Source organism: Corella eumyota, chromosome 7 (assembly GCF_963082875.1).
Source record: "Corella eumyota chromosome 7, kaCorEumy4.1, whole genome shotgun sequence".
NCBI classification, from domain to species: Eukaryota; Metazoa; Chordata; class Ascidiacea; order Phlebobranchia; family Corellidae; genus Corella; species Corella eumyota.
This window is the reverse complement of record NC_137496.1, coordinates 569,258-594,344: the sequence shown is the minus strand read 5'-3', so window position 1 is coordinate 594,344 and position 25,087 is coordinate 569,258. Positions and strand designations below refer to the sequence as shown.

The following is a 25,087-nucleotide window of genomic DNA, read 5'->3' as shown; positions in this document are numbered from 1 at the left end:
AAGCATTTTAGTATGGTATTTATTTTTTGATCAACAGTTAATTCAATTAAAGTCGAGACTATCAAACATTACAGCTTTAGAAATATAAAGTTAATCGTTAAATCATCCATTTAACATAGAAGTATAAATTTATTTTTATCGCCGATTTTCCCGTTTTAACATCAATCTTAATGTGACTTTAACTTATATTTACCAGTTTAAACTAAATTATGTTTTCCTTACGATTTATAAACAACAAATCCAACGTAAAACCTGCCAACAACTGTCACAGTTTGAGAACAAGCGTAAATTTTTACGCCGATTTCCGCAAAATGTCGGGCGGTCAAAAATCGTTAGATTATAAAATATTTGGTCGATTAAATAAGCAATTATTACCAAAAAAATAGCTTAATAAACCAAAAACTTAGCTTGCTAACTTTAAAAATGGTAAACTACATACAAAAACATCATAAAATACAGTTTTAGTTAACAAAATCAAGAAAAAAAACACAAAAACTTCGCGATTTTCTAGAACAGCGTGCTCGCCTTTTCGGACGTTGAGGCGTTAATTATTTATCCTCATTTTTATTACTCTTAAAAAGTTTTTAAATTAAAATTGCTGTTAAAAATAACATAACTAAAAAATACATAATTGCAGTTACATAAAAATAGTTTAGTAAAATATTAATGTTAGATAAAAAATAAAAATATGAGGATAAAACGCAAAACCTTAAAACAAACAGCATCGTCTAGCGGCGCCAACTTTATGGAAAATAAAAGATTTCTTTTGCGTTGCGGATATTGCAGCATGTTTTAGAGCCTATTATTTATTCTTTTACACTGTTTTAAGTAAAAGTTTATACTTTAAATTTTACCCTGGAACTCACTCTTTACAGATTGCCCATACAGGTCCCTTATTTACCTTTATTATAGCACAAAAAACACCATTTTTACAAACTTTTTATTTCCAAATTGAATTAAAAATGAATTATTTTAGTTACAAAGAAATGTATTATGTTGTTAACAAAGCTAAAAACAACCTCAATTAAAAACAATTACGTCATTAAAACCATTACTTTACAAATTATTTACAGTTTAAATTGCAAATTATGATTGTACAAAGTATCAAACAAAAATAACAGTTTCATATTTTTTCATTTTTACATAAAATTGTTTTTATCTAAAATAATTAGCAAAGTTCACATAATTTTTGTCAAAAAATGAAACTACATTGCTCATGAAAATCAAGTTTTAAACCTTTCGCGTTTTTGCGAACACAAATAGTTGGTGAAGTTGCTTTTTTTTATTTTTTTTCATCATCTTCAGAAGAAGAGTCGGATCCACTGGAGGAGTCGGATCCAGATGATCCAGAACTGGAGGAACTCGATGAAGATTTTCGCCTTTTCTTTTCAACCGATCTTGGTGATCTGAAATTAATTTATTTGTTAAAGAACAAGATTTAAGAAAATTTGAATCAGTTTAATATTGAAAATTTTCAAAAATATTTACCCCCTTGCTTCTCTTTTTCTACCAGAATTTTGCCTTTCTCTTGAATCTCTTCTTTCATTCTCTCTTTTTAATCTTCTTTCTTCCCTACGTCTGTTAAAAAATATTACAGGTTAGAAAAGTTAACAAAAAAAATGCAGAAAAAAAATAAAATTACTTTTCCAGTTCTTCATCTTCCTTTTTTCTTCTCAGTTCCCTTTCTTTGATTCTTTCTTCTTCATTCTTTTTCTCCAACTCTTCTCTCTCTTTCCTGATCCTTGCTCTCTCTTGCCTTCTTTCTTCTCTTTCCTTCTCTCTCTCCTGTACATGCTCCTTAGTATGGGGCAACCAATAAACACAAGGAATCGATTTTGTTTTTCGGAACAAATCATCCAAAAGTTTTGGAGGTTCTTCTTGCTTTTGATTCTCTAATAAAAAAAATCTTATATGATTATTAATATTAACTTTAAATTCTAAATTTAATAAACTAAGATGTTAAAAATGATTAACCCAGGATTTTTGTAACCTTGGTCTTAACAAAAGATTCTCTAACGTAAAGGCCTAAGCTATTAAACTGAGGCTAAACACAAAACATACCCTCATGTCGTTTACGTCGAGCCAGTTGTCTTTGTTCCTTCTCCCTCAAGTGTTCACGATCTTGTTTGATTTCCTTTTCCTTCTTCTGTTTCTCATTGTCTTGGTCGAGCTAATAAAACAACCAAAATTACAACTCATATAAATTTAAGATCGTTAACCTTTGGTATGGAGATGATTTACCTTGTGCAAGTCCCACTCCCTTAATGAATCACGTCTGTCAAGATGCTCCTTCCTTCTTTCCGAACCTCTCTTCTCTTCATTAGATTTGCGCTAAAAAAAGTTATCTCGGTAACTTTCAAGATAAACATTGAAATTAAGGAATCCCCTTGGCCCCCTTGTAACAAACACCCACAAATAAAATAATATTTTTACTTACTGTACTGTGTTCAGTAACATCAGGTTTAGGTTTACTTGGATCAGGTTTTGGTTTCTTTTTTCTTTCCTTCAATGGTTTCAATGGCACCTCACCTGCCTTGTAAAACTCAACCTGCAAGAAGTTTGAACATTTTTTTAATTTTACCATTTTTTTGGTTAGCGTTACCTAAATATGTATAACATAGCAACATTAGGATTTTACTTACACCATCATGGCTTGATTTTACTCAAAAAAATGAAACCAGCATTGTAAATCAAATCCAGGACCTTAAGTTTTAACTTTAATATTGTTCAAATTAAAAAGAAGCAAAATTAATTACCTCATCAGTGTTGGTGTAATCAACATATAGAAGCTTGGGACTGGAGACGGGCCATTGAAGTTTATGCAACATATTCCTTGTCAGTTTCGCGATAGTCTCATTTTCATACTAAAAATATTATTTAAACACAGAATCATTAAAATATACATGTTAACTTTTACAAAAATGTTAAAAATACATCAGAGATATAAAACCCAAATAATATGAGGTACTTACTGTTACAAAGCAGTGAGATTTAATATTATCAATCCAAAAAGAATTCTCCAGAAAAGCCCCGTTTTCTGACAACAACTGTTTCAGTTGAGTAAGAGCGAATGGTCGAACCAAGTTTGAAACGTGGATTGTAGCTGTAATGTGGTTGCGAGGAGGGGTGATGCTACGAGATTGTTTCGTGTTTTCACTTTTGCGTTCTTGCTTGATAACCTAAATAAGAAATTTGAAACAATTTAAGTTATTTTAGATTTACAAAGATTAAATTTATTGACTCAAAAGTTTTTTTTCTAAATATTAAGTTCCAGAAAAAATAATTTCTTACAGTTTTTGGTTTGTCATTTCTCTCCGAATTTCTACGTTTCAAATCTCTTCCATTTTTCTCAATATTTTCGGAAGAAACAACTAAAAAAAATTGATTAAAACAAGTAAAATAATTTTTATAACTTTTATAATTTTACTTTTAATTTTTTTTTATTTAAACAAAAACCTTTTCTTAAATCTTCCTCTAAATCTTCGTCAAGAACCACAACTTCCACTTCTTTTTTAACAACAACTTCCTCCACAATCTCTCCCTCCTCCTCACTTGCATCCGATAACTTTAAAGATTAAACAATTAGACACAAACAATGAAACAAATATTGAAACCTGGTTAAACTTTTATCCAACTAAAGTAAGGATTTTAAGACTAAAATAAGAACCTTGCTTGGGGAAGATTGAAGATCGATAACTGCATTATTTATTTCTGTGTCCTTCACTTCAATTAAATCCTTTAAAAAATGTCATTGTTACAAAATATAATGCACAACTGAAAATGTACTAGATAATAAAATTTTAAACAAAATAAACAGAAACTTACTTAAACAGAAACTTACTTTAAGTGAGTCAGAACTGATTGTAATTTGTGAGTTTTCACTTTTTTTTGCTCGTCCCCATTTTCTCTTCTTCTCTACAGGTTGCTCTGATGAAGTCTTTCTCTGAAGGTCTAAAAAATAAATTAAGAATAACAACCATTAGAACCATTTACAGGACCAAGGGTGTAACAAAAAAGTCATTTTTGCATTAGGATGACCATATCAAATAACTTTCAGCTCAAACATGTCATAACAGCACATCCTTTCCCCAATAAAAATATTAAACCTATCACCCTAAGGTGATACAAAAATGACTCTTTAACAACTTACTCTTCTTTATTGAAATTCTCCTTTTAGATTTGATTTCAGCTGGAGCCTGTATAGAAAATAAATTAATTAATATTTCTGTAATCAAAAATAAAAAACAACATAAACAAATCCAAGTTTAGAAATCAAAATCAATTTGGTTTTGTAAAACATTTTTAAATGGAATTTCATTTTTTACTTATCAGAAGTTAAATAAGAAATATTAAAAATAAGATAGGTCTGGAGTTAAAAGCTAAACGGTGAAGTTGAAATAAAAATTTGGAAAATATATAAAACCTTTTTAGATTTACAAAATAAATTAAATTTGATTTCTAATTCTCATTTTAAATTCTTAAACTTGAAACCTTTTCTTTTTTTACCATCCACTTAAATCCAATATTTTGTTCGTCATTGGAACTAAAACCATTGGATTGGTTTAAACTCATAAAAAAAATGATTTTTTTCCTTTAATATTTCCAATGTGCATCAAAATTCTATCAATTTAAAAACTTTTTGATGGAAAATTGTCCCAAGTTTTATTGTAATTTAACCAGCAGCAGGAATGTTGGTTTCTCAAAATTCTGTTAATTTTTTGTGGGTTTAATTAACAGAAAATTGTCCTAGTTTGAAGAAGTAATCATCTCAAAGGTTTGTGGATAATTTAAAGTCATTGAAGAGTCTGGGGGAAGGGGGTAATTGCGAGCATTAGGGGGTCAGATACAGTAAGCTGTTGTAAAATTTCCTTGAAGAAGCAAAAACTTTCCTAGTAGTAAGTCCAAATAGAAACAGTCTTTCTTGTTAGTTGAGGTAATAGCTCAAACCTTTATTTTGAGGTAAATTTGGGTCAAAGTTATTTGGGCAGCGTTCAGTAATCATGATTGTTTGTGGTAAAATGTTCAACTTAGTTTTGAAACTTCAATTTTTGGCAAAAGACCAACGTCAACATAATCGGTTTAAATATTCTTTTTAAGAAGTTGGATGGAATGACTCGTTGTAAATTTTTGAAACCATTTTTAGTTTGGAACCCAATTGGAAATTTAGGAAACCAGAAAATGAGAATTTTAGAAACCGCAAAATATTTAAAATTTCTGAGGTTGTTTTAATAGAAAAGTATTTTAATTTATAAGATCTTATATATTAAAGTATCTCTGTTAAAATACAAGTTAACCAACTTGGTAAAAGTATGAAGTAAACACAGTTTTAATAAAAAGTTTATATAAATAAAAGAATAATTTACCTTTTCAACACTTGAGCTTTCTGACCTAAAACAGAATTAATTTTAACAAAACTTAATTAAAAATAAAGTTAATTAATTTAAAATTTTATTTAATTTGAAACAAAATATATTTCTACTAAAAGTTTCTAATTTTATTTATTTTAAAATAAAATTTGTAGTTACCCATTTTCAGTGTTTAGATTAGTTTTTGTTTCAACTTTTGCTTTGTTTCTTGGACTTTCCTATAAAAAATAAATTATAAAACAAACAGGATAACACTAATTAAGATTTGCTATTTTTGTAATTTATTTAGTTTATAAATTTGTTCTAAAACTTGTAAAATCTAAAACCTCTGAAGTTCTTGATTTCTTAGATAATGGAGATTCTTTTTCCTCCAAAATAATTTCCTTTTGCTAAATATAAATAATTTGTTTATTAATTAAAAAAACTCGTAATATTTTTTGCCAATCCCCAAATTCATTACCCCTTTCAGAAATTAACCCCTTTATTTGGTTTTATATTTTGCCCACCCCCCTTAACAACAGTGTACAAGAAATATTAAATTTACCTTTCTCTTCTTCTTTACATCTTCATTAACCTCTTCAGTAACAGCTTCACCCTTTAATAAATTAAAATATACATGAATAACTGATAATAGATGAAACATCATTGAAACACAAGTTATTAGCTTAACTACTACCTCAACAAAGAATAAGTTTTAATTTAACCTCTGATTTGTCATCGTCGTAATCCAACTCTTCCTCTGTTTCCATGGAAATCAAAACCTGATCCGTTTCTATAGTAACCACATCTTCCTGCTGTTAAACAAAATTTTAGTGCTGGTAATACTGTAACAAACACAAGATTTAAACCTGAAGTGAGGGGTTTTAACCCTCTGTGTTGCCATAGATTCCTTGCCGAAGAGATGAGGTCTTGGGCTTGATTTCCAGTGCCAGCTAAGTAATAGTTAAACTCACTACCATCATGCAAAAAAACTCTAACATTACCATTACATATAAATTACCTTCACACTCTCTTCTACTTCTTCACTTTGTGATGTTTCCATTAAATTTTCATCTTCTTTTGGTGTTTCTGTCATTTTTTCTTTCTTGTCAGGTTCCACGGTTTCCATAAGACTTTCAACTTTGTCAGCTTTTGGAGTTTCCACCAACTTCTCTTCCTCTTTGGTCTGCAGGGTTTCCACCGAACTTTCATCCTTGTCAGCCTGCAGGGTTTCCACAGGAGTCACCTTTTCTTCAATTTGTGGCTCGACCAGATTTACATCCTTGTCAGTCGGTGGTGTTTCCTCTAAATTTTCTTTTTCTTTAGTTTGTGAAATTTTCTCCATGTTCTCTCTTTCTGTTTGTTTCTTCACAACATCTTCTTCATCTTTCTCAACTGTTTTTGCTTCCTCTAAATGTTCCTTGTCTTTAGTTTGAGGTTCTTCCATATATTCGTTTTCATTTTCTTGTTTTTCTGCAAATTTTCCCTTTTCAACAATTTGAGTTTGTTCAACTGAACTTCCCATCTCAATTTCTTGTGTTTCTACTGAATTTTTATCCTCGACTTGTGATGTTTCTGCCAAACTTTCCACTTTGTTATTTTTGGATGTTTCCACAAGTTTTTCTTTCTCAGTTTTCTGTATTTTTGCCAAATCTTCCTTCTTATTGTTTACTGTTTCCACTTCATCTGTTTTTTCAGCAACTTGCGGCGGCACTTCTAAATTCTCTTTTTCAACTTGTTGTGGTTCCGTCAAATTTTCTTTTTTATTTGTTTGTACTTCTGCCAAGTTTTTATCGATTTTCAGTGATTCTGCTGAAATATTCGTTAAATTTGCTTTAATCTGTTTCCTCGGTGAAAATTCCTCTTCGGATTCAGGTTCTGAAGCCGATGAAACTAAAAAAGTGAATTAAACTGTAATTAAACTTTTAATAGAAAAGTGCTTTTATCTAAGTTTGTTTAATCAAAAATCTGATACATTATCACCCCTTGTTTTAAAAATACTGGATACAACTAGGTATATTATATACAAAAAAATTGACATTAACCAAACTTTGATATGATTCTAAAAACTATGAATAAATATTTACATCTATGATGTTGTTTTTGAAGCAACTTCTTTTGATTTTCGAGATATTGTTTGACAAAATCATTAGGGGCTGAACTCTCATTTTCAATTATCTAAACAACAAAATCCCATAATAAAATCCATTAATACAAACAATTATTATAAATAAAATACAAAATTACATTTATATTAGGTTGAGCAGAAACTTCAGCATTTTTTGCATCTTTTTTCAGTTGTTCGAGCTGCATTGTTGCTTTCAATCGTTTCACCAACGTTGCTTTATTCCCACTGTGAGGAAGGTTCCTGTTTCGACATTCTTCTTTTAACTCTGAAACTTTTAATTCTTTTAAAAGTCGTCCATTAATTCTAACACTGTCATCAGCCATTTTGATTTTTTTTACTTAATCTTAAACCCTGAATGAAATTTTTTATTAAAATTTATATTTACTTTAAATTTATCCTCATTTTGTCTTTCAACCAACTGACCAGTAAACATAAGTTACGGGTTTACAGTCGAAATTAAGATACTTTTATTACCAAGACCCAGTTTTAATCTGCGTCATTTGCGTAAAGGCCGTGTGCCAAGCAGTCAAACTGTCTTTCTATTTCGTTTTGAATAAATTTTAGATTAAAATTGTCAGATTGCCGCCTTTCAGTCTTAGATTATTGTAATAATTTAATAAATAGCTAACAAAAAGATTTATCGACATCTTCAACTGCCCAAAACCATTTAAAATTAATAACAATCCTGTATTAACAGTATTACATATTAATTCAACAAATATTCAAGTTAAACTCATTGCAACTTGTTAAACACGTTCCGACATTTTAAATTATTTTTTCCTTCGAAAAGCGAAAATTGACACTCGCGTGGTGGCGTTCTACCAAAAAATGAGGACAAAGTATTATTTTTCTATATTTCCTTATTGAATGTAACTTTAGTTTTTACGTTTATTAAAATAAATCAAAATGTATTAAAATTATTGCCACGCAGTCTAATAACAAATATTTTTTGATTTATTCATATAGCAACAATTATTATGACATCATACAAGATTTAAGTTACCCTAACATTAACAAAATATCCCTCAAATATTAAACTTTTTAATTTTACGAGAATTATTTAACACCGATAATGGCTCTATCTCCAACCAAAGATTTATGTTTCTTTGAGTCAGAAGTTGACATGCTTAGATCTAAAGGCTATATTCTAAGAAACACCATTGGGGAAGGTTCCTATAGTAAAGTAAAGGTAAAATTCTAGCTATTTAATTGGTATAATTAAACAAAAATAGTATCTTAGTAACTTTTAAAGCATATTTTGTTTAAATTATTTTAGCGAGGTTGCTCGGTTTCGCTTCGACGTGACGTGGCTATCAAAATAATTACTCGAGAGATGGCAGCAGAGGTGTTTCGTGAACGATTCCTGCCGCGCGAAATAAGTATTCTAAGCATCGTTAGTCACCCTAAAATTGTTAAAGTTTATGAAATATTTGAAACAAAAATTCCCTCTAAAGTTTATATCGTGACAGAGTTTGTAAGAAATGGAGATTTATTGGACCACGTAAAAGTAAGTTGGTATTTCTATCCACCTACTTTAATATAAGAGGAGTTTTCCTTAAATAACTTAAGGAGTTAACAATTCTTACTGATAACACAATTTAACAAATACTTTTATTAGTCCAAAGGTGCTGTTAACGAACCCGACGCAAAGTTTATATTGAACGATATTTGCCAAGCTTTATCCTATTTACATGGGAACCAAATCGCTCATAGAGATATTAAATGCGAAAACATATTGCTTGAACGGTAAGAGTTCACTTAAAAAGATATTTACGCAAAAATAAGTTATGATTTGTTGTTTTAAAGATGTCCTAAGCGAAGATATGGTCTTGGATTTATAGCAAAATTATGCGACTTCGGATTCTCCAAAAATTTTCCTGGATTAACTCCACAAACAAAAGTTAAAAAGGTTTAAAACTTGCTATTTATTGTTTAAAGGCTAAACTTTTTTAATGGATGCCTTGAAAAACTTTCTCGGTCTACAAAATTTGTTTTCTGCATTTTATTTGTGATGTCATAATTCAGGGTAATTATACGTCGACGTTCTGTGGAAGCACCGCTTATGCGTCACCTGAAATACTAGAACGACGTGTACACAATGCGCTAGTGTCAGATATATGGTCATACGGAATTGTTGCTTTTATAATTTTATATGCTGTAATGCCTTTCGACGATGCAGATATCAGGTATTTACCCAGCTTTAAATCTGTTTTTAATATTATTTAAAAACAAAACTCCTTTACCCGAATGTCTCTTTATATTACAGACGAATGGTTGAGCACCAGAAAGAAGGCTGTATTGTTACGCAGGTAAACCAAACAGTAAGCAAGAACGGTCAACACTTTCTTGAAAGTTGTCTTCAACCGTATCCTAGCAACAGACCATCAGCCAAACTTCTTTTACGTCATAAATGGTTCAGCGATCACACCGCTGATCCAAAAATGGGGGATAATCTTAATTCGTTGGATTTAGCTTAAATTAAATCTCAAAATTAATTTAATTTTGATTTTAATACAATTTTTAACTTAAATTAATTTTTTATAATATTTTATTTGTTGGCGTGTCCTCGATGTAAAATTTCAGTCACGACTCTTACTCGATCAACAGGTTGTTGGTCCGATTCCCGTCGTTGCGTTTTATCGCTGTTTGTTATATTTACAGTTCTATTTTAATATTTAAAGCGTAAAATAAAGGGTCTGTATTATCTAACTATTAACAAAAAACATTGAATGCTGGTTTTAATCACTGATGGACGAAATAAAATTAATATTTCAGAAAATAGAAATGTTTAATTTAAGCCAGTGTGCACGGTTTCGTTTATGTTGTTGCAAATGTAGAAATATTTCCTACAAAAGTGTTTATAATGTGGAGAAATTATACCCAAATCCAAGCCTGGCATATTCTAACAACCCTTCAAATGTAAGTAATTTTTGTAAAGGCTGTAGTTATGTTTACATGTATAACTAGAGCCTATATATTTATAAGATATACATGTATAACTACAGCCTATATATTTATAATATATACATATATAAGTATAGCCTTTATATTTATAATTTTTCCTATCAAGTAGTTGTATTTGTTTACTTTAAACTTATTTTTGTATTAAACTGGTTGATATCAATTTTACATAGTTTTGTATAAATGTTATACTGTATTTTCTTGTAAATTAACATTCAATTAAATTGTTGTAGACACAAAGTGATCCTGAAGTTTTTTCTGGTGATATTCCTAAAAGTAAGAATAATTTAATGTTTTAAGTAAACCATTTAATTCTCTGTAAAGTCATTTGTATCTAGAGTAAATTAAAACATAGAAAATAAATTATTTTTAGCTTGTTTTTTAAATGTTTTTATTGTTTTTTAGATAAAATGAAATTTACTTATAGTAAAAGTGAGGGGCCTGGTGGACAACATGTTAATAAACGTAAACAGTTTTATTTAATGAAGTTACTGACATATTTATGATATCAGATTCATATTAGAATTTAAATCACTAAAATTAAAGTATTGTTATTTTTAATTTATAAATTAAATTGTTTTTTAGGCCTCACCAAAGTAGAAATGCGATTTCACTTATCCAGTGCTGCATGGTTACCAAACAATACAAGAGATAAAATGTTAAAGAAGGTAAAAGAAACACAAAGTAAAACTTTAAAAGATTTTACAGACTGTAAAATAACAATTTTGTTTATTTAGTTTGGGAGCAGGCTCACGAAAAACGGGGAGCTAATAGTTACTTCACAAAAAAGTCGATATTTATTAAATAACGAACAAGATTGTTTTGAAAAAGTTCGAGAAATGATAAAAGAAGCGGAAATACCTGTAATAACAAAGGAGGAAAGATTAGCTGAATTAATTAACATGGACAGGTATTTATTGTTTCAGGTATTTGCCTTATTATACTAGTTACAGATAACTACAGGTAATAGCTGTGGGAATTAAACCTGGGACCCCTGTTTTTTTATGACCCTCAACATCTAAAAACCAGTATAACAACTTGAAAATATTGTTTTTTGAAACCTGTTTATGTTTAGTATTCAAGAAGCACACAAGAGAAGATTAAAGAGAAAAAGAATGGACAGTTATACTCGATCTATGCGACAAGATGTATATGATTAAAATTTACTTTTTTCTTTGTTATTATGTTCCCTGATTTTAGCAAATAAACTGGTTTTGCTGTTACATTGACTAAATCAAAAGACATAATACTTCACAGTTATAAAAGATGCATAAATTAATTTACAATAACACCATAAAATATAATATAATGATCTGGAAGATAAATATAAACAATAAATGGAAAAAGAAAGAAAATAAATAAGTTATGTAGATGTGGAAATAATATTTTTGTTAACAAATTCAGGTTCAACAATTTTTTCAGCTTTAATTAAATAAGGAACAATTATAATCAATACACCTGCTATAAAAGACATAACAGGGCTTACGTAAAAGGGGTAAACGAATGACCCACTTTGGTCAATAAGTATGCCCACTAGCGGTGGTGTAGCCAGCGAAAAACTGCCCACTATCATCGCCCTTAAGCCCAGGGATGAAGCGAGTTTATCCGTACCGAATAAGTCGCCCAAAACTGTGATCGGTAGAGCGCCACAAAATCCAACGCAGCATGAATAAGCTATCGTGCAGACGACTAAATGTTCGTATGTAGTAGCCCAAAGTAAACTCAATACTGTAAATGATTGTACGATTGATGAGCCAGCAAATAAATACGATCGGGTTATTTTAAATGGCCCAATCTTGGGTAATGAAAACACGTAGCCTAAGATCGGACGAAAGCAAATGTCGACGCAGGAAATAATCGACGACAAGGCTGCTGACTTGTAATTATTAAAGCCCAGCGACTGGGAATATCTAACCAAATAAGTTGTGTATAAAACCATAGAGCCCATTTGAAGTCCACACCCTATCCCGTATAATGGAAAAGCCGGAGTTTTTAGCAATCCAGTCTCAATATAAACTCGCTTTGTAGCTGGTTTCTCTTTAAAGACTGGAGAACGCAAGGCAAGAAAAGTGGTTGCCATGACACAAGGTATTGAGTTCAATACGATTGCACTAACTAAAAGCATTGAACCTCTCCACGTATAAATGTCGATCCAGTATTGCACAAGCAAGGATAGTGGTATAGAAGTCAATGCGCTTCCAAGACTTATAATGTTATTCACAAGAGGTCGCTTGTTCGTGAATATTTGGCCACATAATGCGTATGTAGGTGTAGAGATACAAGACACGCCCAAGCCTAACAATACGCTAAGTGTGACGTCAACAACTGCAACAGTGGGAGCAAATGTTGATAAAAAGGTTCCTGTGGATGCAACGATCCCGCCAATAAGCATCGTTTTTCGAAATCCAATGGTATTGCATAGCACGCTCGCGATTGGACCTATACATATGACGTCATAATTAAATACACGTTTTGCTATAATCATGGTGGCAAATTATAATTTTTAATTATAATGAGGTCATTGCTATTTGAAACCAGTTTATCTAAACCCTCTTGCGTCGAGAATAAACATAATGTTTGTACATTAAATGACGTCACTTACCTGAAAAAAAATAGGTTCCGATCACAAGAGAGATCGCTAGTGATGCCTGTTTCGCAGATGCTCCCAGGTCGAGTTGAAATGGGAGAAAGAAAATTCCAACGCATTTGATTGGGCCCAATGTGAAACCGTTTAATAAAAATGCCCCGGTTACCACTAGAGTGCACTGAAGTGCCGACAGACCCCCCATCTAAATATAAGTAATGTCCATCGGTTTCCAGCAATAGCATTAGTTTGTAAGTCTAGAGCTCAAATCTCGTTACAACCTTGCTATTTACCGGCAAAATCCGCGCCCTAAAAGTCCCTTTTTACACAAAGAGAGTAACAACCCATAACGCCAATATTAATACGCCAGTAAAACCAGGGCTATATCTCCAATTAAGTTGAATTACAACTTACTCTGTCACCAATAAATTGTCCTTTCCAACAAATTAATTTTACAATTAGTTTTAAATTAAACCTAATTTAATAAATCCTTTAACTAAATTCTTTTTTAAAATTCTTTATGACCATTTTTCTATGTTGTAATACTTTATTTGTCTTTTGTATTTGTTTCATGAAAACAAAGTTCCATTTAAAGAAAAAAAAAACGTTAATTATTAACCACATCTCACTCTTCTTTTATATTAAATCTATTTCACATTTACCCTTGTTGTCCTGACCTGTTTGAAAACATCCTTGAGTTGTTCATAAACATTTTTATAAACAAAGAGATACGCATAGTCAGCAAACACTTTGTTTTTACAAGCGACTACATAAATTAAAAAGCATTTGACCATTGAACCATATCATTTTGTGTTTGCACACATATATATTTACTACCACATAAATGATAAGCGAGCATATACCGTGGTTTCCCCTAAATGCCATGACACGGCAATATTTCATAAGGCGTAGGCAGTACTGTATCAACCTGTTAAAATAACACACTATAACAACAAATTTACTATTTACTTAACAAAAAATTTTATAAATGCTAAGCAAAAATTATAATATTAAAGTTTTAATTGGGTTTTAGTATCTTTAGTTTTTTTTAAGCGAGGATAAGCATTTATTAAAATAAAAAAGTGTTTACTTTACCTAACTAACAAAAGTACTTACTTTTAACAACTTTCGAACCGCGACGGATTTAAAAAACGTAAACAAAAAAATGAACGAATGTTTTTAGCCAAATTTCCTATTAATTACTGCAGTAGGTATCGAACCCTTGACCCTTCGTTGCGTACCCTAACACCATAACCACTTAGCTACACTGTCAGTTATCTAAATAGATTTAAACAAGTGACAGTTTGATGCAGGTCGATAGAAGTTAAATAATTTATTTATACAACAATATCAAAACATCTACCTATCCACTAACTAAACTGTTATATAATAAGTAACATAAGCAATAATGTCTAAAAAAGTTTACAAATTCTAAAAATTAATAATAATATTTTTAGGTTTGTTTGAGTTTATCATAAATAAATTTTATTTAAAAAGAAAATTATTTTTAAAATTTAATTTCTATCGAAAATCTAAAAGAATGAATTCAAAAAGAAATACAGAAACGCCATGTAAGTATTTGTCACATATACAAAAGGTTTAGTTTTTAAATTCTGAATTTTTTTTGCTTACCCACACCTAACTTTATTTTTATTTAGTTTGGCAATATCCTTACGTGAATATTTTCAAGCAATTTAAAGTTGGGGATTGGAAAAAAAATTCAAAGGAAGGAGATGTTACCATGGTGATGGACAAACAACTTAAATGTTCAGTTTACAAATTATTGGGTAAATATATTTTCAACTTTACTAAATTATATTATGAAATGATCAGTTTGATATATATATATGAACTTATTAAGGCATGATACTATATTTTTGTAGGTAGTGTTCCTGCTGTTAATTACATTCAACTTCCTCAAACAACATCCCAATCACTTGGACTCACTGGAAGATATATTTACATCTTGTTTAAAGTAAACTTACTTTCATAGGCTTATCTATATGTTATCATGTGTGTCCATTTCATAGGACTGCAATTAAATAAAATTGCTGTTTGTAATGTATAAAATCGACTAACATCTATACTGAAGTACTACTATTTAGAAATTTATGTTTGTTACTTTTTAAACAATTTGTTTAATTTTCAGCCAATTCCCACCAGATATTTTGTGGTTCATATTGATACAGTTTGTGAAGGGAATTTGGTCGTTAGAATTTCTTTCTCCAACTTGGTCAAGGAATTTAAATCAACATCCACCTGGCTTCAATTTCCTTTCATGTGCCAGGCTGCTAAAGGTTAGTTTTAAATTAATTTATACCTAACTAATTACACGCTTCTTTCAGAAATTCTATTTATATGTGTTTAAATAATGTTGCAGGCTCAAGTAGGACCCAGAAATATAAACCTAATATTTCAATATAATATCAACTCTTAAACTATTGTTGAAATATGATTATAGGGAGTGTACAACATGCTGCTATGAAGGGGGTCAAAACTGGCCACATTGGGGCAGCCCCTTTATCACAAAACTGGACCATGCTTGTTCTTGATCTGAAATATATTTTATCAATCTACATGAACAGGTTTGGAAAATGTTAAACAATTCTTGAGATTTTTAAATAAGGACCTAGATTTTAAATTGTTTGACAGCAGTTGGAATTAAACCCAGGACCTTTTGTTTTAATTTTACCTAAGCCTAACCTTTCTTTTTTCTTTACTCTTCAGAAATTTCTCCCATATAAAGTGCATTAAATTATGTGCGAACATGTTGGTGAAGAATTGTTTCACTTCTGATGTTTGTTATGATCCTACTTTGTCAATCAGGAATGCCAGATTGATTGGAATCAAATCTGTTGATGAGAACTTGGCTCCTATGCCAAGAGAACTTAACTTCTTTCAATCTAAGGATAAGGTGAATGTTGGTATTTTGTAAAAATTTGTTGTAAATTTGTTCAACCACAAATTTTTAACAAAATTGTTTAGGCGTGGGATGAATGTTACGACTTGGTTCGATTTCCGATAAATTCTGACAACACTGTTATTTCTGGCCGAGCAAATCATAAAATTTTACAAAAACCTGGAACAATAAGTAGTAGTCCAAAGTTTGAGAAGGTTTGTGGATTAACTCTTAAACATGAGTTTGTTTATATTAATAAATCTTTCTGTGTAGTTTGTTAATCTTGTAATTTTACAAACAAACTATATTATTACCTTTCATCATTTTAAATCTACATATTTTCTTTGAAAATTATTTTATTATTTTCAGCCTAAGATAATAGACAGCAAACCGGAGGCAATCAAATTTAAAAACACAAAAAACAAAACAAGAAACAAAAAGAAAATTGTTCAAGAACTTCCTGAAGTTGGATTGTTTGATAATTCTTTAACAAGGTAATAACTCTACATAACCTTGCTTTAATAGGTTTTGGGTTTGATCACAACTTTTGGCATGCTGTAGCAACCTTGGGTAACAGATGAGGTGTAGCAAATTGTAGCATTATTAAGTTAAGCCAACCTATGGTCCTGAGTAGGATTCCCACTTCATGGATTTTGTGTTTCACCTATCATATAATATTAATATTAAATATTTCAGTTGTACAAGTTCAAATGCAACCACCATACAAAGCAACAATGAGGTTCACATTTTCTCCAAAGATGATGACCAAGAATTATTTGTTCATCGTCATTTTAACTCAAATTCCTCGCCCAAAGTTGCTTCAACTAATCTAAGAACTAAACAGACCACAATAAGAACTGGTATTTACAACCTTTCAATATTTTATCTTTTATTAAGAAAAAGTCAATTTAAAACTGATGATGGTAAAAATATTTTAGATGATTTGAAATCAACCAAAACATCAAGGTCACAAGACCAGGAATTGAGGTTGAGGTCACATGACCAGGAATCCATTCAACCGGATCCAGTGTTAGAACTTAAAAAAGTGATCGGTTTTGGAGGTGGTTTTGATTCTGACAACTTCATGGCATACAGGTTGAATTTACCTTTTATTATTTATCTATTGTAAGCCTAAAAGTTAGCTTTAATAAACTGATTTAACTTCGAGTTTTGTTTGTTAGTTTTGTAGAATACTGGTTTTAATAATGTGGTTTAACATAATTTTTAAATAATAATTTTAAGTTAGTTTACAATAAAAACTTAATTTTTAGGCACATTGCATTATGGCATCCGAATTACACAAACAATAACGACAACAACATTATTGTGTACGCCGTACATGCAATTATTGTTGCTATGGAGTCGGTGAATTCAAGACAACATTTCTTTGTTGGCCACACTGATAAAGTGACCTCCATTGCATTCAATAAACCAAGTAGTAAGTTTTACTTTGGATGGAGTCAAAAAGTTTTTTTGTAAGAGTATTCATGTTTAAATATTTAACCTACACTTGTTAATAGTGGCACTCAAAACTTGGATCTTAACTCATGCTAAAATCCAGTATACCAGCAGTTTATAACATGCAGAAAAAATTGAACTATGTTACCTTTTTGTTCCAGATAACTCACCATGTATAATGGCTTCATCTCAATGTGGAACTGGAGGAATAGTCAGAATATGGAGATTTCAAACTCAGAAATGTGCGGCAATAATTAGAAGTCAAAACTCAACTACGATGAATTGTCTGGCTTTCTCACAAACTGGTGGAGTGTTGGTGGGAGTTGGAAGGTAAATTAGGGTGACTTCTTCCTGTAAACAGAATTGCATAGTGGAGCAAGACACAGCACCTAATTCTATGTTTAAATTAAGTATAGATCATGGGTTTGATTCTAAAACTTTTTATTTTTGTAGAGACCGCCAAGGAAAAACATTGGTGATGGTTTGGGACACAACGTCAGCTTTAAAACAAGGAACAGTAACTGTGATTGCCAAAGCACATACAGATTTAGAAGTAAGTGTATTGGGTAAAAATAAATTATAAAATTACTTTTACTCTGAGATAGGGATGGTTGTTTTAAGGCTTAGATTTCGTGTCAAGAAAACAATAAATAAAAACAGTTTTCTTGTTGTAGATATCACGCATTAGAATGTGTCCAACTGACGACACTCGAATGGTGACATGCGGACGAGACAACGTCAGATTTTGGCGCGTCAGATCAAAGCAGTTACGATCCTGTCCTGTTGCCATGCCAACTGAGTATAAGTTTGAGGAAATTACTGATGTTTGTTTTGCACCACTCGGAATAGGTAAGAATTTTATAACCTGGTTATAGTGTAAATTCTATACAAACTTTTCTATTTTATTTAGTTTCATCAACAACTTTGGACCCTAAATCCCAGGATGGTTTATCAGTATATTGTTCAACTAAGGGAGGTTACTTATTCGAAGTTGATTTCCAAAATGTTAATATTCGAAGTGCTCACAAACTTTATCCTGCTTCTGCATGCAGTGAAAATACAAACAGTGAATGTGATAAAAAAGGTGGGATGGTTAAATCTGATTTAGGAAGGGTAAAATTAGTTGATTCATATTAAATTAATGTTTTAAACAGAAACAAACTTTAAAAAAATTTAACTTTCAGGCATTTCACTGAACAGTGTGAAGATAACAGACAAGTATATAGCTACAGGATCTTGTGATGGGTATTTGAGGTTGTGGCCTCTTGATCTTTCAACTGTGTTCCTTGAAGCCTTACATGAAGGTCCAATATCTGATCTGGATGTTACTAAAGGTTGGGACTTTACAACCTGAACATTAAACTGCACTACTGCACTAAAACTGAACATAAAGTTAATATTAAATTTATTTTCAGATGGTGCAAAGGTTTTAGCAAGCACCACGGTTGGAACTTTAGGTTTTCTTAACGTTGGGTTGAAGAAATATTCAACTATTGTTCGATCACATACTGATAAGTAAGTTTAAAACTGTATTTAATATGACATGTTGTAAAATTTAAAATGGAAATCGATCTAAAGTTCTGGGTGGTAAAACTTTAAATACATGATTAACTTTACTATGTTATTTTAGACTAATTCTTTAACAAGTTTATACCTATGTATTTTTTATTGTGATCAGTATAAGAGATAGCAGCATGGATGGTCTTCGTCAAACCATAACAACTTGTTCAGATGATAACTCAATAAGAATATGGGATGTCGACTCTCTACAACAATTATACGATTTCTCCATTCCTGATGATGTACCAACTGTGGTTTCATGTCATCCTTTGTTGGAAGTTAGTTAATGTTTTGCCATTTTAGTTGTTTTTGTGTTAGATGCTTTTCTTAAAGAGGATAAAACTAAATCTTTTTTTCTTTACAGATATTTGCAAGTGGATTTCAAAGTGGATCCATTCAAGTTTTTCATGTTTCAAGTTCCAGTGTTCTGGCAGAACATGTTAACATTCACTCTGGCAGATTAACTTGCATTATTTTTACTCCATCTGGCGAAAGAATGATCAGTTTGTGTGAAAAGGGTAAAAGTTTTACAACAAGTCGAGTATTAAGATTTAAGCCCAAACTCTGAGTCCAACACAATAGTGAAAGGGTCTAAAAAGTAAGCAATTTAATTAATTTACTTTACTGTTAGGTACCATGATTATTTATGACACATCAGATATAGAACACATAGGAGCTCCTGTGCAAAGGAAATTACATGCATGTGCTTCAACAACTTTAAATTATGGACCCCAAGCTATTTCTGGTAAGTTAACAAGTTGTTAAAATGTTTGTACTTGTATAAACTCTTCCCTTCTCTGTTGTAGTTTCAACTGATGGTCGTAGGATTGGATTTGTTGGCCCAGATCAGTTCACGATCACAATATCAAGTGCTACAACTCTTGATGTTATTATGACAATCAACTTAAGTCATGGACTTCAATTGGAACCTGACATCTTACAACAAAAGTAAAATTTTATCCAATAACATTTTTAGTTTTAGTTGTTTTACATCTTGGAGTAATTTTAAATAATTTCTTGTTTAGACCTGGACTTAACTTCCCTGTTTGTTTGTGTTTTTCACGGAACAATAACCTCATTGTTGTAACAAATAAAAACAATCTTCTAGAACTTGATCCCAGAAATGGAAAACTAATTTCAATGACAAAAAATATTAACAGGTAACATTCAGTATTACACTCACATAAATTTTTATTCAACACAAAAAAATTCACCTTTTTATTTCTTTTTAGAAAACAAACTCACTCGCTGTGTGTGCACAAGGGTTGTGACAGTGTTGTGACATCGGGAGATAATTTAATTAAAGTTTGGAATTCTCAGGAAGAATCTTCTCACCAGGTTCAAACGTTTTTAAGTTTTAATAAATTAATTTTTGTTAAAATGACTAAAAAATAAATTGTAATTTTCCAGGCATTCATTGGTCACATTTCTCCTGTCCACAATTTGACCTTTACCCCTGATGGTTTGACCCTTGTGACCTCTGCTGAAAGATCAATCTTCTTCTGGGACTTCAGAGGGGGTCTTGGGGGGGCCAAAAAAGAGGACAAACTGGAAAGCATTTTGCAACAATCAAATGGAAGAAATCGAGTGCTGGAAATTGAAGGTAACATTTTGTGGGAAATCCCCATAAATCGGGGTTTAACTATGGGTTTAGAGGTTTAATAAAGGCAGGGTAGAGGGGCAAGTATTTGTTGAAGGTTATAATGTGTTTATTTTATTTATTCAGATTCCTCTTCAGATGAAAGTTCAGAAGAAAGTTCGGGTGAAAGTGAGAAGTTGAATAAATCAAATAATCTTCAACTTGTTTCACCTGCAAGAAAAACACAAAACCAATCAACTTGGGTAGGTTAAATAATAAAAATTTATATTGACTGAATGGTTAGATTGTGCTTCATTGCTTGGTTTACTTCAAAAGCATTTAATTTTAATTTTTTTTGTAGGTTGCTCCAGATGTGTTATGTGCTTCAGATTTAAATGATCAAAATATTTCTGAGTTCACTGTTGATGTTGATTATATGAGGAAATTAACGGCAGAAAAACCCGAGAATTTGATATCAAATAATTCACAAAACTTCTTAAAATGTACGACAAACAGAAATCCTGACAAAAATGTGTTACCTGCCACTACTACCACTGAAAGAGCAGAGGTTGTTGACATTCCTGTTAAAGTGGCATGGTCGGCTCGGCCAAAAGAGAAACCAGAGGTTGTAACAGAAATATGTCCAGTGTTGTGCCAAACTAACAATAACAAGCCGACAGTTTTGTCACATTTCAGTGCCCAGCCTTGTTCAACAAAAGCTGCATCTAAATTATACAAACCCAAGTTTGGGGAAGAATATCTTGAATTAGAAAATGTCATCGGGTAAATTGAGATTTTTGTTACACCCATTTAAGTGTAAATAAGTTTGAATTTGTTAATATTTTTTCTACTTAGTTATAATGGAAATGCTCGTCGAAATATTGCCTGGAATCCTGAGAATGGAACTCTGGCATACTCTAGTGGTTGTCTTGTTATCCTCGAAAATCTTAAAACGAACGAGAAACAATTCCTGAAAGGAAATTGTGAAGAGATTTCATGTATTGTGATGCAACATGATGGTCAGGTTGGTGTAATTTCTATTCATAATTTTCATACTAGTTAAGGATTTTAATTGTTGTAATAGGGTCACAACTTTTAACCAATATTTCCTGTGATAATTTACTCCCACACTACAAACAAAAGTTTAATTTATTTTGTAGTCTTATAAATTATTATATATCATACACTAAGCTTTATTTTATATTGATTTACTTGAAGTCTTCATATTTTTAGATTGTTGCAGCAGGTTGTTGTAGTAATGGAATAACACAAAGTTGTATTTCATTATTTGATGTACATAGTGGACTATGTAAAGCCGAACTAACCCATCATGAGTTTAATATTGTTGCCCTGTCTTATTCAAGAGATGATAGGTAAAAATACAGATTTTCCATTAATATTTGCATTATAACATGTGACTTTTTATTTACATATAACCATTTCAGGTGGCTTAGTTTAAATTATTTTTAGATTTTTGGCATCGATTGGTGACTATCGTGAAAATTCAGTTTTAATTTGGAGTCAATTTGATGGAATTTTATCTCCAGTTGTTCTAACAAGTGCTACTACAGAACATCCCATCCATCAGGTTATTACCAATTTCATATTTTTGTTCCACCCATAGTGTAAATACTTGCTATATTGTGATATAAAATGATTTTACCTATTTAGGTTGCATGGAACCCCAACACAGCAAATGAATTTGTGACAATTGGTTCAAACTCCACGATCAACTTCTGGTTGGTGGAAGAAAACCCAGGAAATAGTCAAGTAACTAGTTGTGTTATGTTGGGGGTTTAGTTATTTGCTAATTTAAAATAATTTATTTCTTATTTACTATTTTTTAGACCACCTTGAATGTTCATAACGCTGATGTACCAAAAAATTTAAATTTTGGCCCAAAAACCCAGAACGAAGTGAATTTTACAGCAGTTTGTTATGGGGACAACAATATTGTTTATATCGGTGAGTTCCGCAATAAATTTGTTAAAATTATCCAACATCAAATTCACTTAATTTAATTTTATTTCAGCAACTGACACAGGTATAATATCAGCCTGGCAGACAACTACAAACCATTGTTTCGTACATTGGCAAGCGGACAGTACAGAAATCGTCTGCTTGCAGTCTCGCGGACAACTTTTGGTGGCTGGTGGTGCGTCACAGGCCATCAAAATGTGGTCACTAGCTGGTCTCAATCAGGTTAAAAGCTCTGATGACCTCAAGGATGGGAGTTTAGTGTTGGATGATGAACTTAGTTTAAATGGGGAGGTAAATTAAGGTTGAGTTTGTAGTTTAAAATTTTGTTGTATTGTCTATTGGGTAAGGTGCTATCTAGTTATCCAAGGGTAGAAGTTGTCCTTTGCTTTGTATTAGTATATTTCAGCAAGGTATTTTCAGCACGCCTTTTTTTAAAAACATTTCGACATACCAACAGCAGTGTGTAACGAATTCACCAAATGAAAATTAATATTTGTTTTGTTTAAACCAGATAATTGCTGCAGTATTTGATGACAACTTGGATATGGGAATAGTTGGAACTTCAAACGGAATTATTTGGTTTATTGACTGGAGTGAAAGATCAACAATCAGACTCGTTAATGGAAGTAAATCCAAGGTAGTATATGTTATACTTGTTACTAAGGTATTGGGTTTAAATCTCATTAAGAGGTGGATCCTGTAAATATTATAAAATTTTGTTTCAGATAAATGGGATTAGTTTTGATTGTGGGGTTTATTTTTCAACTTGTCATAATGATGGATGTATCAGGTTATGGAATACACAAACTTATGAACTAACTGTCCAATTTCAGGTAAGAAATGTACATTATTTTCCCTCTGTTATTATTACTGTCTCTTTATTATTTAAAACTTAAATTTTCCAGGTTTTGGGTCAATCATGTTTATGTACAAACTTCAGTAAAGCAAATGAAATTAATCCTGAACTTAAGATGTTAGCTGGAGGTTATAGTGATGGAACAATCAGAATATTTGATCTCAACAAAGTAAGTAACAAAACTCTTGTTAATATTTTTGTACTCTCAGTCCTCAACTTTGAACTTTGTTTTCAGCTTGTTCTTAAGTTAAAACTTAAACCTCACTCATGTCCGGTAACTTGCCTTGAGTTTTCCTCCACGAATGAAATACTGCTCTCCGGCTCCACTGATGGTTTAGTGGTGGTGACCTCTATTGCAACGGGGGTAACCTTGAGAATGTTGAAAGATCATGTTGGGGCTTCTATCGGCCAGATTTCAGTTTCAACAAGAGATGTAAGAATTTAAGTTTATTGCAGTTAAAATGTTGGAGTAAATTTAATGTGGTAAGGTTAACTTAATCTGAAAGTAATTTTTACCAAGGCTTTTATGTTGAAATTGTTACAGGATCATCCGATCGAATCTGATCACGAATTATTTCTTATAAGTGGTTCAGATAGAAGAGTTAGTCTGTGGACTTGTGATTGGTCGAAAGATAAATGCGAGATATTTGATTGGTTGAGCTTTCCAGCTCCATGTTTTGCACCAGATGGAAACCAGATTGTGAATAGTAAGGTGAGACTAAGAACTTGTTTATCCCTGTGTACCAATTGGTTGTTGTTATGATGTTGGTTATGCCCTACCATTCCAATTTACTGTATATTAAGTTACAGGCTAACCTAAGGCACTGTAACATGGAAGAATCCAGTGGGAATCGAACTTAGTATTTTACTTAAAAATGGTTATTCTAGCTACCCAATTCTTCAATACATTTCTGTTATTACAACCCTCAACATTATTTACAGACCTCATTGATATCCAACCCACCAAGTTCCTGCTACTTCCACCCAACTGATCCCGATCTTCTGATTTATTGTGGATATGGAATGAATAAAGCTTTACAGAAATACAGCATATCAGCTAAGAAGGTAAATTATAAATAAACTTTAATGCCAATCTTCTAGAGATGCTAGGTTTTCATCTTAGTAACACTTAAGGTTGTTGGTTTATTTGCCATTTTGCCATGCTATAGTGTCATTGAGTTAGACTAACACATAAGGATCTGATTTAAATCCCACTTCTGCTAAGTGTTACTTTATTAATAATCGTATTAAGTAACTAGTAGAATTGGCCCCTTTACATTATCGATAATTTGACGTGAAATTTAGGTTGTTGGTTATTTGCCCTTGCCTAATTGGGCATCATGCTTGGCAGTGTCATCTAGTGGTCATCATTTTGCGATTGGGACCGAATCTCATTTGTTAGAATTGGTCGATTTGACCCACGGCACCTTCCAAGATTACGTCGGTCACTTCGGACCTCTGACTAACCTCCAATTTTCACCGGACGGTCGTCTCCTTTTGTCCGCGGCCAACAACGAAGTCTTGGTATGGAAAGTTAGAGACAAACATTTTGTAGAATTGTAGATTTTATTTTATTCGCTTTCTTAGATTTTTCGTTGTAGACATTTTATATTTTATAAATACATTTATTCTTTTAAAACTTGGTGATAGTTAAAGTGGTGTTCCCTGTGTTGAGAAATTAGAATTTATAATTAAGGAATTAGTGTACTTAGAAAACTCTGTTCCTAGATATAATTA

General features: G+C 31.5%; 5 protein-coding genes across 5 annotated transcripts; 3 read left to right on the top strand and 2 right to left on the bottom strand.

Annotated features, from left to right (window-relative positions):
* Window positions 1-930: 930 nt before the first annotated feature.
* On the bottom strand, window positions 931-7,820 carry LOC145758925 (uncharacterized). Its single transcript, XM_082572619.1, has 21 exons — window positions 7,593-7,820; window positions 7,433-7,523; window positions 6,367-7,238; window positions 6,071-6,160; window positions 5,911-5,961; window positions 5,693-5,755; window positions 5,526-5,584; window positions 5,364-5,388; window positions 4,151-4,196; window positions 3,842-3,951; window positions 3,668-3,736; window positions 3,457-3,565; window positions 3,292-3,371; window positions 2,973-3,179; window positions 2,757-2,864; window positions 2,438-2,548; window positions 2,242-2,331; window positions 2,062-2,170; window positions 1,643-1,892; window positions 1,489-1,578; window positions 931-1,406 (listed from the first exon to the last, which is right to left on the bottom strand). The coding sequence occupies exons 1-21, from the start codon at window positions 7,794-7,796 to the stop codon at window positions 1,283-1,285; spliced, it is 2,958 nt and encodes a 985-aa protein (XP_082428745.1). The 5' UTR covers window positions 7,797-7,820; the 3' UTR covers window positions 931-1,282.
* A 725-nt stretch (window positions 7,821-8,545) lies between these two features.
* On the top strand, window positions 8,546-9,950 carry LOC145759553 (testis-specific serine/threonine-protein kinase 3-like). The gene is made up of 6 exons (XM_082573401.1): window positions 8,546-8,662; window positions 8,750-8,980; window positions 9,092-9,219; window positions 9,280-9,382; window positions 9,499-9,659; window positions 9,740-9,950. The coding sequence occupies exons 1-6, from the start codon at window positions 8,546-8,548 to the stop codon at window positions 9,948-9,950; spliced, it is 951 nt and encodes a 316-aa protein (XP_082429527.1).
* Window positions 9,951-10,088: 138 nt separating this feature from the next.
* Window positions 10,089-11,744, top strand: LOC145759060 (large ribosomal subunit protein mL62-like). Its single transcript, XM_082572790.1, has 6 exons — window positions 10,089-10,392; window positions 10,668-10,710; window positions 10,840-10,899; window positions 11,020-11,102; window positions 11,172-11,344; window positions 11,510-11,744. Exons 1-6 carry the CDS (start codon window positions 10,222-10,224, stop codon window positions 11,592-11,594), a joined length of 615 nt encoding a protein of 204 aa, XP_082428916.1. The 5' UTR covers window positions 10,089-10,221; the 3' UTR covers window positions 11,595-11,744.
* On the bottom strand, window positions 10,996-13,816 carry LOC145759059 (monocarboxylate transporter 4-like). The gene is made up of 2 exons (XM_082572789.1): window positions 13,037-13,816; window positions 10,996-12,873 (listed from the first exon to the last, which is right to left on the bottom strand). Exons 1-2 carry the CDS (start codon window positions 13,221-13,223, stop codon window positions 11,798-11,800), a joined length of 1,263 nt encoding a protein of 420 aa, XP_082428915.1. The 5' UTR covers window positions 13,224-13,816; the 3' UTR covers window positions 10,996-11,797.
* Window positions 13,817-14,481: 665 nt separating this feature from the next.
* On the top strand, window positions 14,482-24,992 carry LOC145760572 (WD repeat-containing protein 90-like). The gene is made up of 39 exons (XM_082574492.1): window positions 14,482-14,589; window positions 14,677-14,805; window positions 14,902-14,993; window positions 15,168-15,315; window positions 15,480-15,603; window positions 15,746-15,932; window positions 16,004-16,132; window positions 16,287-16,411; window positions 16,614-16,777; window positions 16,856-17,012; window positions 17,189-17,355; window positions 17,537-17,705; window positions 17,829-17,928; window positions 18,050-18,224; window positions 18,286-18,459; window positions 18,560-18,709; window positions 18,791-18,890; window positions 19,054-19,213; window positions 19,300-19,453; window positions 19,567-19,680; window positions 19,742-19,883; window positions 19,961-20,095; window positions 20,168-20,273; window positions 20,346-20,538; window positions 20,662-20,777; window positions 20,876-21,297; window positions 21,370-21,538; window positions 21,748-21,887; window positions 21,985-22,102; window positions 22,186-22,284; window positions 22,362-22,479; window positions 22,547-22,785; window positions 23,006-23,131; window positions 23,220-23,327; window positions 23,400-23,519; window positions 23,586-23,783; window positions 23,895-24,062; window positions 24,293-24,415; window positions 24,656-24,992. Exons 1-39 carry the CDS (start codon window positions 14,559-14,561, stop codon window positions 24,911-24,913), a joined length of 5,847 nt encoding a protein of 1,948 aa, XP_082430618.1. The 5' UTR covers window positions 14,482-14,558; the 3' UTR covers window positions 24,914-24,992.
* The last annotated feature ends 95 nt before the right edge of the window (window positions 24,993-25,087 follow it).

Bases quoted from the DNA above. Each gene is read 5' to 3' on its own strand.
- LOC145758925 (XM_082572619.1), bottom strand. From the start codon at position 7,796: ATGGCTGATGACAGTGTTAGAATTAATGGACGACTTTTAAAAGAATTA. The intron at 2,549-2,756 runs GTAATTAATTTT...AACTTCTTGCAG, and splicing joins ATTACACCAACACTGATGAG to GTTGAGTTTTACAAGGCAGG. The intron at 1,579-1,642 runs GTAATTTTATTT...ATTTTTTAACAG, and splicing joins GAAGATGAAGAACTGGAAAA to ACGTAGGGAAGAAAGAAGAT.
- LOC145759059 (XM_082572789.1), bottom strand. From the start codon at position 13,223: ATGGGGGGTCTGTCGGCACTTCAGTGCACTCTAGTGGTAACCGGGGCA. The intron at 12,874-13,036 runs GTAAGTGACGTC...TCATATGTATAG, and splicing joins CGGAACCTATTTTTTTTCAG to GTCCAATCGCGAGCGTGCTA.
- LOC145760572 (XM_082574492.1), top strand. From the start codon at position 14,559: ATGAATTCAAAAAGAAATACAGAAACGCCAT. The intron at 16,133-16,286 runs GTTTGTGGATTA...TATTATTTTCAG, and splicing joins GTAGTCCAAAGTTTGAGAAG to CCTAAGATAATAGACAGCAA. The intron at 19,214-19,299 runs GTTAGTTAATGT...TTTTCTTTACAG, and splicing joins CATGTCATCCTTTGTTGGAA to ATATTTGCAAGTGGATTTCA.
- LOC145759553 (XM_082573401.1), top strand. From the start codon at position 8,546: ATGGCTCTATCTCCAACCAAAGATTTATGTTTCTTTGAGTCAGAAGTT. The intron at 9,220-9,279 runs GTAAGAGTTCAC...GTTGTTTTAAAG, and splicing joins GAAAACATATTGCTTGAACG to ATGTCCTAAGCGAAGATATG. The intron at 9,383-9,498 runs GTTTAAAACTTG...GTCATAATTCAG, and splicing joins CACAAACAAAAGTTAAAAAG to GGTAATTATACGTCGACGTT.
- LOC145759060 (XM_082572790.1), top strand. From the start codon at position 10,222: ATGGACGAAATAAAATTAATATTTCAGAAAATAGAAATGTTTAATTTA. The intron at 11,103-11,171 runs GTAAAAGAAACA...TTGTTTATTTAG, and splicing joins GAGATAAAATGTTAAAGAAG to TTTGGGAGCAGGCTCACGAA. The intron at 11,345-11,509 runs GTATTTATTGTT...GTTTATGTTTAG, and splicing joins GAATTAATTAACATGGACAG to TATTCAAGAAGCACACAAGA.